The 13,302-nt window shown below is 45.5% G+C and overlaps 2 protein-coding genes across 2 annotated transcripts in view; both read left to right on the top strand.

The window, feature by feature from the left end:
• Positions 1–582, top strand: part of LOC113998967 (dysferlin-like) — a gene marked incomplete at its 5' end in the record, with an annotated part of 42,482 nt that extends 41,900 nt beyond the window's left edge. Inside the window, one exon of the mRNA XM_039380244.1 lies at positions 283–582. Coding sequence (XP_039236178.1) covers positions 283–321 — 39 coding nt within the window. The remainder of the gene's footprint in view (positions 1–282) is intronic.
• Positions 583–2,100: 1,518 nt separating this feature from the next.
• On the top strand, positions 2,101–4,590 carry LOC113994310. Its single transcript, XM_039380233.1, has 3 exons — positions 2,101–2,317; positions 2,418–2,997; positions 3,068–4,590. The coding sequence occupies exons 1-3, from the start codon at positions 2,119–2,121 to the stop codon at positions 3,303–3,305; spliced, it is 1,017 nt and encodes a 338-aa protein (XP_039236167.1). The 5' UTR covers positions 2,101–2,118; the 3' UTR covers positions 3,306–4,590.
• Positions 4,591–13,302: the final 8,712 nt, after the last annotated feature.

The raw sequence follows: 13,302 nt of genomic DNA, 5'->3' as shown, positions 1-13,302 counted from the left end.
GGGAGGAGAAGCCAAAACCCAGGAGTGACTCCTGGTGCTGGGGCTTGTTGGATCCTGGGATGGTTGGGCTTGGAAGGGACCTCAGAGACCCTTTCCCGACCGGGAGCTTCTCCTGGGAACAGGAAAACCACTTCCCCGGGTTTTTTCCCCTCCTGGTTAATGGGAAGGGGATTTTTTCCTGCTTGTCCCGGCGGGTTGGGATTGGGAGCTGGGCCATCCCTGTGCCCCGGATAAATCCGTGTCCCATTCCCATGCCATGACTGTTCCCTGTTTCCCTTGCAGAACTACGCTGCCATGAAACTGGTGAAACCCTTCAACTGAGCGGGGCCGGCGTGGGAGCTCCGGGGATTCGGGAACTGGGATTCGGGAGTTGGGATTCGGGATTTGGGATTTGGGAAGGACCTGCGGCTCTGGATCCCGGCAGAGGGGGGAGAAGGACCCCCCTCCCCCAGGCTCTGGACGGCTCCCAGGATGGACACACCAATTCCTGGCTGGAGAATCCGCCTGGGAATGTCACGGACCCAACCCTGCCCGGGGAGCTCTCGCTGTGCGTCCTGCTCGGGTGCATTTGCTTGGATCTTGGGTTGCTTTATTTTGTTTTATTTTATTTTATTTCATTTTATTTTACTTTATTTTATTTTATTTTATTTTATTTTATTTTATTTTATTTTATTTTATTTCATTGTGTTTTAATTTATTTTATTTTATTTTATTTTTATTTCATTTTTATTTGATTTTATTTTAATTTTATTTTATTTCATTTTTTTAATTTTATTTTATTTTATTTCATTGTGTTTTACTTTATTTTATTTTATTTTGATGTATTTTACTTTATTTTATTTTATTTCATTTTATTTCATTTATTTTATTTTATTTTTATTTTACTTTATTTTATTTTATTTTTACTTTATTTTATTTCATTTTATTTTATTTTATTTTATTTTAATTATTTTTATTTTATTTTATTTTATTTAGTTGTATTTTACTTTATTTTACTTTATTTTATTTTATTTTACTTTATTTTATTTTATTTTATTTTATTGGGTTTTACTTTATTTTATTTATTTTATTTTTATTTTACTTTATTTTATTTTATTTCATTTTATTTCATTTTATTTTATTTTTATTTTACTTTATTTTATTTTATTTTTACTTTATTTTATTTCATTTTATTTTATTTTATTTTAATTATTTTTATTTTATTTTATTTTATTTCGTTGGGTTTTACTTTATTTTACTTTATTTTATTTTATTTTATTTTACTTTATTTTATTTGGTTTTACTTGCTTTTGTTTCTGGTTTGTTTTGGTTTACTTTGGTTTTGCTTTATTTTTATTTTCTCCATTTTATTTTATTTCATTTCATTTGATTTCATTTTAATTTTTATTGTATTTTATTTCAGTTTGTTTCGTTTTACTTTAGTTTGGTTTTATTTTGTTTTGGTTTATTTTTGGTTTTGTTTTACTTTGGTTTGGTTTATTTCACTTTATTTTATTTTTTATTTTATTTTGGATTTTATTTTGTTTTTATTTTCTTTATTTTATTTCATTTTACTTTAGTTTATATTTTATTTTATTTCATTTTATTTTTTATTTTATTTTGGGTTTTGTTTTGTTTTTATTGTCTTTATTTTCTTTCATTTTACTTTATTTCAAATTTTATTTCACTTTATTTTATTTTTTATTTTATTTTCAGTTTTCTTTTGATTTTATTTTCTTTATCACATTTTAGTTCATTTTATTTCAGTTCATATTTGATTTAATTATATTTTATTTTATATTTTATTTTGGTTTTGTTCTGGTTTTATTTTCTTTATTTTATTACATTTTAGTTCATTTTATTTTATTTAATTTTTTTTAATTTTGTTTTTATTTTCTTTATTTTCTTTCATTTTAGTTCATTTTATTTTATTTAATTTTATTTTTTAATTTTGTTTTTATTTTCTTTATTTTCTTTCATTTTCTTTCATTTTATTTTCTTTCATTTTATTTCATATTATATTTTATTTTCTTTTATTTCCCTTTTTATTTTATTTTCTTTTAATTAATTTCCTTTTAATTCATTCAGTTTTATTTCCTTTTATTTCCTTTTATTATATTTAATTTTAATTCATAAAATATGATTTCCTTTTCCTTTATTTCCTTTTCTTTGACCTCCTTTTCTCATTTCCCGGGGTTGGAATTTTGGGAGAGGTTTCCAGCTGGAATTTCGGGAGTGGTTTCCACCTGGAATTTCAGGAGAGGTTTCCACCCGGAATTTTGGGAGAGGTTTCCAGCTGGAATTTCAGGAGAGGTTTCTTCCCAGAATTTCAGGAGAGGTTTCCACCCGTAATTTTGGGAGAGGTTTCCAGCTGGAATTTTGGGAGCAGTTTCTACCCAGAATTATGGGAGTGATTTCCAGCTGGAATTTCAGGAGAGCTTTCCACCCGGAATTTTGGGAGAGATTTCCAGCTGGAATTTTGGGAGAGATTTCCACCCAGAATTATGGGAGTGTTTTCTACCTGGAATTTTGGGAGAGGTTTCCACCTGGAATTTTGGGAGAGGTTTCCACCTGGAATTTTGGGAGAGCTTTCCAGCTGGAATTTTGGGAGAGCTTTCCAGCTGGAATTTTGGGAGAGGTTTCCACCCAGAATTTTGGGAGAGGTTTCCACCTGGAATTTTGGGAGAGGTTTCCACCCAGAATTTCGGGAGAGCTTTCCACCCAAAATTATGGGAGTGTTTTCTACCTGGAATTTTGGGAGAGGTTTCCGCTTGGAATTATGGGAGAGGTTTCCACCTGGAATTTCGGGAGAGGTTTCCAGCTGGAATTTTGGGAGCGGTTGGAGGGGAGGGAGGTGCTGCAGGACAGGGGGGCTGAGGTGGATCCATGGAATGCTCTGGGAGCCCTTTGGAGCCGGGTTTGTCGGTCCAATCCCTGTGGATGGTCCTGCCCGTTCCCAGGGACGGGAGGGGACACTCCTGGAGCAGGACTGACCCCGTGGGATGATCCCTACGGAAGATCCTTGAGGCCTCCTGGCCCCCAAATCCCGGGATTCAGGTGGCAACGAGCCTGGCTTTGGGAGAGGAAGATCCTTGCGGCCTCCTGACCCCCAAATCCCGGGATTCAGGTGGAAACGAGCCTGGCTTTGGGAGAGGAAGATCACTGTGGTCTCCTGGCCCCCAAATCCCGGGATTCAGGTGGAAACGAGCCTGGCTTTGGGAGAGGAAGATCACTGTGGCCTCCTGGCCCCCAAATCCCGGGATTCAGGTGGAAACGAGCCTGGCTTTGGGAGACACGGCTCATTCCAGCCTCCACTCGAGCTCTGACCCCTCCAAGCTCTCCCAGGCCTGGATTTGCTGCCGCTGGAATGTCCCCCCTGGAATGTGCAGCCACAGGGAGGGTCGTGATGAGTCCCAAGGCTGCTCCCTTGGCTCTGGAATTCTGGGATCACCGGCTGAGCTTCCCAAGCCCGGCCCTGGGGCCAGCTGGGGGGGATTTGGTTGGAGACCCCCAGGCAGGGGGGTGGAAGTTCTGCGGGTTTGGCTCTGCTGGGGATCCACTTCCAGCAGGAAAAGGAGCTTCCCTTGGCCCACCTGCTCTTCCCATTCCCATCCCAGACTCCCCAGATAACCAGGAGAGCTGGATCAGGCCCTGGAATTCCCTCCTACCTTTGGGAAAGGCTGAGTGGCCGTGGGGGGATTTGCTGGAATCCTGGAATGCTTTGGTTTGGGAAGGCACAACTCGAGGCTGTTTCCTTTCCCTTCCCTTTGTTTTCCCCCTTTCTCTGCTCTTTCCCCCCCTCTCCTCCTTTTTCCATCCCTTTGCATCCGGAGCCCACCAAAGGCTGCCATCCTGGCAGGAGTGGGAATTCCAGGCTTTCCCAAATCCACCCCCTTTCTCCCTCTTTGTCCTTCTCGGAACAGCGTGGAAGAAATTCCTCTGCTCTCCTACCTCCATGTCGGGACCTCTCGAAGGTTTTCCCTGGAAAAACATCACCCCATGCTTATGAAAAACATGGATCCAGGGCACTTTAAGTGGATGGAGGAGGCAGAAACCTCTTTGTCCTCCTTTTTTTCCCCCCTTTGGAGCAGATCCGAGGTTGTTCCTCTGCCCGAGGCAAACAAAGACAAATAGGATTTGGTGGAAAAGGGGAAAAAATAACCCCCAGGACAAGCAGGAGCTTCACAATCCCCGTGTCGTTTGCCAAGGAAAACACGGTGGGAAGAGGCATCTGCTTGCAATGTCCCTGGAAAACAAAGCCTGGATTCATTGTCCTCCTCCAAAGAGAACAGAGGACAATTGGCACCTGTTGGGATGAGTCACCTCCGAGGGGTGGGATGGGCCCATCCCGGGATTTGGAGCTGCCCAGCGGCTCCAAAGGGGGGCACGGAGGGCACTGGGGGGGTTGGGGGTCTCTCCCTTCAGGGCTGGAATGTTGGGAAGATGCTGGACCCTCCTCCCTCCTTTGTCCCTCCAGGGAATGTGAAGAGTTGGAGTCCGAGCCCTCCAGGTCATTCCTTTATTTAGGAGTTATGCAACTGAGGAAAAGAAAATAGAAATAATAATAATAACAAATAACAACAATAATAATATAATGTTGGGCTGCTTTTACGTATTTATTTATTTTCTCTGTGGTTGAATAATCAAGGATTTGAAATTCCCAGGTTTTCTCTGCCAGCACAAGGCCTAAAAAACACCCACCTTGTCACGGGACAGCCGAGATTTCCTTCAGCTCCTCCAGCTCCAGCAATCCCAGAACCCCCAAATCTCGTCAGCTGGGATCGTCTCCCTCGTGTCCTGAGCACAGGAAACCCCACAGGGGTATCCCAGGGAGACCTGGAGAACTCCCAGCTGGCTCCTGAGGGATGGGGTTTTGAGAGGATCATTCCCTCCTTCCTGCCTCCCCCACCTCCATCCCAACCTGGAGACGGGGGGATCTGCCCCAGGTGGGTAATTTTGGGCAACTTCCCGAAGAACTGGAGGGGAGGGAACTGGCCCAGGAGCTGGAGGAAGTTCAGGGAAGAGGGAGGAGGCGTCTGGGAGGACGAGGACTCCGGGAAGGATGAGATTGGAAGGCTTGGGGTTGTTTAACCCCCCAGGAAAGAGCCTCTGGCAGCCCCAAACCGGGAATGAATCCCAAGCGAGGAGGGGAACTGCAGGGAAACCTTGGCATGAGGGATAAAACAGGGAAAAGGGCTCTGGATCCATCCAGGTGTTGGTGCAGCTGGAGCAGCAGTTGAGGTCGGACCCTCCTCCCCGATCCTTCGTGTCCCCAAGGCTCAGGCTCATGGAATCAGGGAATTCCAGAGTGATCCTTCGTGTCCCCAAGGCTCAGGCTCATGGAATCAGGGAATTCCAGAGTGATCCTTCGTGTCCCCAGGGCTCAGGCTCATGGAATCAGGGAATTCCAGAGTGATCCTTCGTGTCCCCAAGGCTCAGGCTCATGGAATCAGGGAATTCCAGAGTGATCCTTCGTGTCCCCAAGGCTCAGGCTCATGGAATCAGGGAATTCCAGAGTGATCCTTCGTGTCCCCAGGGCTCAGGCTCATGGAATCAGGGAATTCCAGAGTGATCCTTCGTGTCCCCAAGGCTCAGGCTCATGGAATCAGGGAATTCCAGAGTGATCCTTCGTGTCCCCAGGGCTCAGGCTCATGGAATCAGGGAATTCCAGAGTGATCCTTCGTGTCCCCAAGGCTCAGGCTCATGGAATCAGGGAATTCCAGAGTGATCCTTCGTGTCCCCAAGGCTCAGGCTCATGGAATCAGGGAATTCCATGGGTGGGAAGGATCAGGGTGGGAAGGGCCTTAAAGATGATCCAGTGCCAGGGGCAGGGACACCTCCCCCTATCCCAGGTTGCTCCAAACCCCGTCCAACCTGGCCTGGGACACTCCCAGGGATGGGGATTCCACGACCTCCCTGGGCTTCCCAAGCTCCTTTCCTCCATCCCAAGTGAAATCCGTGGAGAACCAAACCCCGGATTGGGATGGTTCAGAGGACAAGGGTCCATCCTCTCCTTGCCTTTTTCCTGGCACTGGGAAAACTCCCCTTTGGCGACCTCTGGGCACTTTGGGAACCCACACCCAGGAATTCCAGGCCCTCACGTCCAAGTCTTCCCCCTTCCCAAGGAGGAACAGAGGCTGGAGAGGCTCCGGAGCAGGAAATCGCTCCCGGAGCGCCGGTGGGTGTACGAGACATGCCAGGCTGCCTCATTCCATGAAATCTGCTTCCCATTAAAGAGCAGCCGGAGCTCTGGAGCCCATTAAATGCTACTTTTCAGTACCAGGCTTTGATTCCAGCTGGTTGTTTTTATGGACGGGGAGCCGGGAGAGGGAAGGGGAATAAAAGAGAGGACAAAAAAAGACGGCCGCTGGGTCGGAGGGTGGAAAAAAACCCCCTCAGGATTCCAAACACACCTTCCCTGCTCCTCCAGGCCCCCTTGGAAAAGCCCTCGTGGATGGATCAGCCTCTTCATCACCTCGGTGTGATGGAGATTCCAGACTCCCCGGTTGGAATGGGCCTGGTGTGTGCTCTGGGAAATGTGGGATTTAACTTCCCCGGGAATGATGGGCCGGAGCGGGGCCGGGAGCAGGGATGGGGATCCTGCATCCCAAAGGCCTCAAAACAGGGATAAACGGGGTGAAACGAGTTCAAAGGTCATTAATTAGGGAGGAATTGTCTGCTCTGAGGGTGGGGAGGGGCTGGGATGGAATTCCCAGAGAAGCTGTGACTGCCCCTGGATCTTTGGAAGTGTCCAGGGCCGGGTTGGCCGGGACTTGGAGCAACCCGGGAGAGTGGATTTTGGGATTAAAGAGGATCCATTTGCCCGTGGTGGAAAGGGACCTGTGCCGACCTGGAGTCATGGAATCATGGAATGGCTTGGGAGGGACCTTAAAGCCCATCCAGTGCCACCCCCTGCCGTGGGCAGGGACACCTTCCCCTATCCCAGGATGCTCCGACGTGACCATTTCATTCCCAAAATGAAACCTCCCTTCGAGGGAAGCAAAGCAAGGGATGGGAGCCGCTGTCCCAGCTTATTCCTTCGGGAATAACAGCTCAGTGTCTGCTCCCACTGAATTCCTGCAGGGATTTCTGCCCTTCCAAGGGGAGCAGATTTCCCTCCCCTCCCTCCAGCAGGGCCCTTGGAAAAGCGGCTCATCCCTTTTTCCAGCCTCTGCCACTATTTTTAAGCTTCCCAAGGATGAAGACCGGACAAGGAATTCGATCCCAGCTGCGAAGGGAAACGGGGAGAGGAGGTGCCAAGCAGACTTTGGGCTCGGCTTCAGGCACCGGACCCACTCCCAAATGGGTTCCAGACGAGGAGGGACCCGCCGGGTTCCACAGCCGGGCCTCCAGATGTGCCACCCACCCCCTCCCTGGGACAATTCCCAGCCTCTCCGTGCTCCCGGTGCCGGGAGGATCCCGGGGTCGGAGGTGCTGACGTGAGGGAGGGGGGGGTTGGTGCTCCGGCCCGGCCTCTGGAGAGGTGATATTTTTGGGTGTGGGGAACGTCCCGACAGCTCGTTCCGGGTGAATCAGCGGCAGCTGCTCCCACCAGGATTCCAGAGGGCTTGGCCGGCGTTCCAGGGTCGGAGAAGGCTGGGAGCAACCTGGGCTGGGGGGATGAAATTCCTGGCTGGGAGGGTGGGGAGGCCCTGGCACGGGGTGGGCAGAGAAGCTGTGGCTGCCCCTGGATCCCTGGAAGTGCCCAAGGCTGGGTTGGAGCAGCCTGGGCTGGTGGAAGGTGTCCCTGCCCGTGGCAGGGGGTGGAATCAGATGATCTTTCAGGTCCCTCCCAACCCAACCCATTCCATGACAATCACACCCAGGGAGCGATTTTGCCACACTCAGGCACTTCTGGGGTCTCCCAGAGGGAAAATGCCCCGGGGCAGCCCCACATTCCCAGGCCAGGATCCTCACCAAGGAGAAAACATCCCCAGCTTTTGGGTGACCTCAGTTTGGGGAGGGACTGGAATGGATTTCCCAGAGAAGCTGTGGCTGCCCCTGGATCCCTGGAAGTGTCCAAGGCCAGGCTGGATAGGGGTTGGAGCAAACTGGGATAATGGGAGATGTCCTTGCCCATGGCAGGGGGTGGCACTGGGTGGGATTTAAGGTCCCTTCCCACCCAACCCATTCCAGGGTTCTGGAGCCCCTCTGCTCTGGAGCCAGGCTGGGAGAGCTGGGGGGGTTCCCCTGGAGAAGAGAAGGCTCCAGGGAGAGCTGAGAGCCCCTGGCAGGGCCTAAAGGGGCTCCAGGAGAGCTGGAGAGGGACTGGGGACAAGGCCTGGAGGGACAGCACACAGGGAATGGCTTCCCAGTGGAAAAGGGGAGATTTAAATGGGATATTGGACAGGAATTCCTGGCTGTGAGGGTGATGAGACCCTGGAATGAATTTCCCAGAGAAGCTGTGGCTGCCCCTGGATCCCTGGAAGTGTCCCAGGCCAGGTTGGAGCAGCCTGGGCTGGTGGAAGGTGTCCCTACCCGTGGCAGAGGATGGAATGAGATGGGATTTAAGGTCCCTCCCAACCCAACCCATTCTGGAATTCCTTGATTCTCACCTTTCCCAACCTCCCCTGCTGCCGGTGCCGGAGGATCCCCGTCAATCCCCCTCCTTCCCTGGCTCTGGGCTGTCTTCTCCACCTGGTCCCTCCGGGAGCACCCGGGAGCTCTTTGGGGTCGGGATTCCCGCGCCTGGGAGAGCTTGGGCTGAGAATTCCACACTGGGTTGGGCTGGGAGGGACCTGAAAGCTCATCCAGTTCCTCTCAGGGACACCTTCCACCAGCCCAGGCTGCTCCAACCCGGCCTTGGACACTCCCAGGGATCCAGGGGCAGCCACAGCTTCTCTGGGAATTCCATCCTCCCAGTCAACAATTCCTGCCCAATATCCCACCCAAATCTCCCCTTTTCCAGTGGAAAGCCATTCCCTGTGTGCTGTCCCTCCCTGCCTTGTCCCCAGTCCCTCTCCAGCTCTCCTGGAGCCCCTTCAGGCCCTGCCAGGGGCTCTCAGCTCTCCCTGGAGCCTTCTCTTCTCCAGGGGACATTCCCAGTTTTCCCAGCCTGGCTCCAGAGCAGAGCAGCATTTCCAATAATATTTAATTTCCAATAATATTTAAAACAACTCTTTAATTCCTGCTTTAATTCCAGCATTCCCAAGGGGGAGAATCCCAGGCTGTGGCTGAGGCTCAGGGTGTGTTTGCTGAGGAGATGGAGGAGGGAAAAACATGGATTTGAGTTGGGTTTTCCCAGGGGAAGGGAAGGAAAAGGCGGTTCCAGGGCCGGGCTGGGCCATCCAAGAGCTCCGGACACATCCCGGGCAAGGGCTGAGGGGAAAAGGAGAAAAAGAAAGAGGGAATAAGGAAATTAAAGAGAAAATAAGGAAAATAAAGGGAAAAGAAGGAAAATAAAGGGAAAAGAAGGAAAATAAGTAAAGATAAAATAAAAAAAATAAAGAGAAAATAAGGAAAATAAAGGGAAAAGTAGGGAAATAAAGGGGAAAATAAATAAAGAGAAAATAAGAAGGAATAAAGAGAAAATAAGGAAAATAAAGGGAAAATAAGGAAAATAAAGGGAAAACAAGGAAAATAAGTAAAGAGAAAATGAGAAAAAATAAAGAGAAAATAGGGAAAATAAAGGGAAAAGAAGGAAAATAAAGAGGAGAGAAGAGAAGGAAAATAAAGAGAAAATAAGGAAAATAAAGGGAAAAGAAGGAAAATAAATAAAGTGAAGAGAAGGAAAATAAAGAGAAATCCAGAAAAATAGAAAGGAAATGAGAAAAAATAGAGACAATCAGAAAAATAGAAAGGAAATAAGAGAAAAGGGAAAATAAGAAAAAAGGGAAAATAAGAACAAAGGAAAAGTAAGAAAATTTAGGGAAAGTAAGAGAAATAAAGAGAAAATAAGAAAAAATTAGGAGAAAAAAAGAAAAATAAAGAGAAAATCAGAAAAAAGAGAAAATCAGAAAAATGGAAGGGAAATATGACAATAGGGGAAAATTTAAAAAAAAGGGAAAATAAGAGAAAAGGGAAAATAAGAAAAGAAGGAAAATAAAAAAATGAAGGGAAAGTAAGAGAAATAAAGAGGAAATAAGAAAAAATAAAGTAAGCAAAAAAAGGAAATGAGAAAAAATAAAAAGAAAATAAGGAAAATAAAAAGGAAATAAGAGGGGAAAAGAGAAAGTAAGAAAACTAGAGAGAAAAGAAGAAAAAAGAGAGAAAAAAGGAAAATAAAGAGAAAAAAGAAAATTAAAGGGAAAATAATAAAAATATAGAGAAAATAATAAAAATATAGAGAAAATAGGGAAAATAAAGAGAAAATCAGAGAAAAGAGAGAAAATGAGAAAAATAGAAAGCAAATAAGAAAAATAAAGAGAAAATAAGGAAAATAAAGAGAAAATAAGGAAAATAAAGAGAAAGTAGGAGAAATAAAGAGAAAATAAAAAAATAAAGAGGAAATAAGAAAAATAAAAAGGAAATAAGAACAAAATAAAAAGAAAGTAGCAAAAATAGCAAGGAAATAAATTAAATGAAAAGGAAATAAGGAGGAAAAGAGAAAGTAAGAAAAAATAAAGAGAAAAGGAGAAAAAAGAGAGAAAATAAAGAGAAAAGGAGAAAAAAGAGAGAAAATAAAAAAGAAAATAAGAAAAAAGTGAGAAAATAAGAAAAATTAGGTAAAATAAGAAAATTCAAGAGAAAATAAGATAAAATAAAATTAGGAAAATGAAGAGAAAATAAGGAAATAAAGATAAAATAAGGAAATAAAGAGAAAATAAGAAAAAAGAGAAAATAAGACAAACAAGAGAAAGAAAGAGAAAGAAAGAGAAAATAAAAAATAAAAAGGAAATGAGAAAAATAAATACAAAATAAAAAAAAGAAAATAAGGAAAAAATGGAGAAAAGAAAAATAAAAGATCAAATAAAAGATAAAATAAGAAAATTAAAGAGAAAATAAGAAAAAAATGAGAAAAATGAAGAGAAAATAAGAAAGAAGAAAATTAGGGAAAATTAAGTGAAAATAAGAAAAATAAAGATAAAATAAATAAAATCAAAAGGAAATAAGGCAAAAAGAGGAAAATAATAAGAAGAGAAGGTTAGAAAAATAAGAGAAGGTAAGAGAAGTAAAGAGAAAATAAGACAAAATAAAGTGAAATAAGAAAAATAAAAAAGAAATAAGCGGAAAAAAAGAGAAAGTAAAAAGAAATAAAGAGAAAAGAAGAAAAAAAAAGGAGAAAATATGAAAAAAGAGAAAAAATAAGAAAAAAGAGAAAAGAAAAAAAATAAAGATAAAATAAGGAAAAAAAGAGGAGAAAATATTATAAATCAGGATCTTTGCTCCTGAAATGGGAATGAGGAGCCTTGGGATGAGGTTTTTCGGGAATGTGTTTGTCAGTGATGGAGCTCAGGATGGACTGGAGGTCTCCCTGTTCTTCATTAATTCCTTAAAAACTTGATTAATTAATCTCCATTAATGCTTCACTCTGCACTTCCTCTGCCTTGGGGAAAAACCCAACCAAAAAAAAACCCCAAAACATCCAAACCCAAGAAAAAATTAATCAGAAGAGCTGGAAATAAAAATATTTCCCCCTTTTTCACTATTTCAGTTCTCCCTTCCTGATTTATGGATCCACATCCCTCTTGATCTGGGATTCCCACCCCTCTGGATTTGGGATTCCCATCCCCCTGGATCTGGGATTCCCACCCCTCTGGATCTGGGATTCCCATCCCCCTGGATTTGGGATTCCCATCCCCCTGGATTTGGGATTCCCATCCCTCTGGATTTGGGATTCCCATCCCTCTTGATCTGGGATTCCCATCCCCCTGGATTTGGGATTCCCATCCCTCTGGATTTGGGATTCCCATCCCCCTGGATTTGGGATTCCCATCCCTCTGGATTTGGGATTCCCATCCCTCTTGATCTGGGATTCCCATCCCCCTGGATTTGGGATTCCCATCCCTCTGGATCTGGGATTCCCATCCCTCTGGATTTGGGATTCCCATCCCTCTGGATCTGGGATTCCCATCCCTCTGGATTTGGGATTCCCATCCCCCTGGATTTGGGATTCCCATCCCTCTGGATTTGGGATTCCCATCCCTCTGGATTTGGGATTCCCATCCCTCTGGATCTGGGATTCCCATCCCCCTGGATTTGGGATTCCCACCCCTCTGGATTTGGGATTCCCATCCCTCTGGATTTGGGATTCCCATCCCTCTGGATTTGGGATTCCCATCCCTCTTGATCTCCCTGATTTGGCAGCTGAGAGGGGAAATCCCAACAGCTCCCAAGGCCATTCCCAACCCTCATTCCTACAGCTCCGAGGTGCTCCTGGGTGGGAATGATGCTGGAAAATGGAGATTTCCCCCCAAATCCCTTGGGATGACAAACATGAGCACAATTCATCTCCCCTGACTGACTTTTGGTACCAACAGTCCTGGAAATGCTCCTGGATTTGAGGTCTCCATGATCCTGCTCCTGCTTCACCCTGTGCTCCCCCTGCCTTAGGGAAAAATCCCAATCCAAAAAGAACCAAAATGCCCCAAACATTTTAAAAAAAATTAATCAGAAGGGATGGAAATCAAAGTATTTCCATCTCTTCCCCCATTTCAGTTCTCCCCTCAGAATTTATGGATCCACATCCTGCTGAAGGTCCTGATTTGGCTGCTGAGAAGGGAAGTTCCCAACCCTCATTCCTGCAGCTCCGAGGTGCTCCTGGGTGGGAATGATGCTGGAAAATGGAGATTCCTCCCCCAAATCCCTTGGGATGACAAACATGAGCACAATTCATCTCTCCTGACTGACTTTTGGTGCCAACAGTCCTGGAAATGCTCCTGGATTTGAGGTCTCCATGGTCCTGCTCCTGCCTCACCCTGTGCTCCCCCTGCCTTAGGGAAAAATCCCAATCCAAAAAGAACCAAAATGCCCCCAAAATTTAAAAAAAAATTAAACAGAAGTGATGGAATCTCTTTCCCCATTTCTGTTCTCCCTTCCTGATTTATGGATCCACATCCTGCTGAAGGCCCTGGTTTGGCTGCTGAGAAGGGAAGTTCCCAACCCTCATTCCTGCAGCTCCGAGGTGCTCCTGGGTGGGAATGATGCTGGAAAATGGAGATTCCTCCCCCAAATCCCTCGGGGTGACAGGCCCTGCTCCCCAGAGGCTCCCGGATCCACGGGATGTTTGGGACAAGGAGCTGTTTTTAGTCGAGCGTCGCCTGTTGGGGCTGGATTTGGGCTTTGAAACCCCAGACCCTCCTTCTCTCCGAGCTCCCCTCTGGAATTCCAGAGGCTTTGGCTCCCATCCCAGCTTTCCTGACGGCCTCTTCGTGCTTTTTTTTT

The sequence above is a fragment of the Pipra filicauda genome, unplaced genomic scaffold (genome assembly GCF_003945595.2).
Source record: "Pipra filicauda isolate LSUMZ 115617 unplaced genomic scaffold, ASM394559v2 scaffold1077_size81871_pilon, whole genome shotgun sequence".
Taxonomy (NCBI): domain Eukaryota; kingdom Metazoa; phylum Chordata; class Aves; order Passeriformes; family Pipridae; genus Pipra; species Pipra filicauda.
The sequence above is the reverse complement of the archived record's forward strand: the minus strand, read 5'-3'. Positions and strand labels throughout refer to the sequence as shown.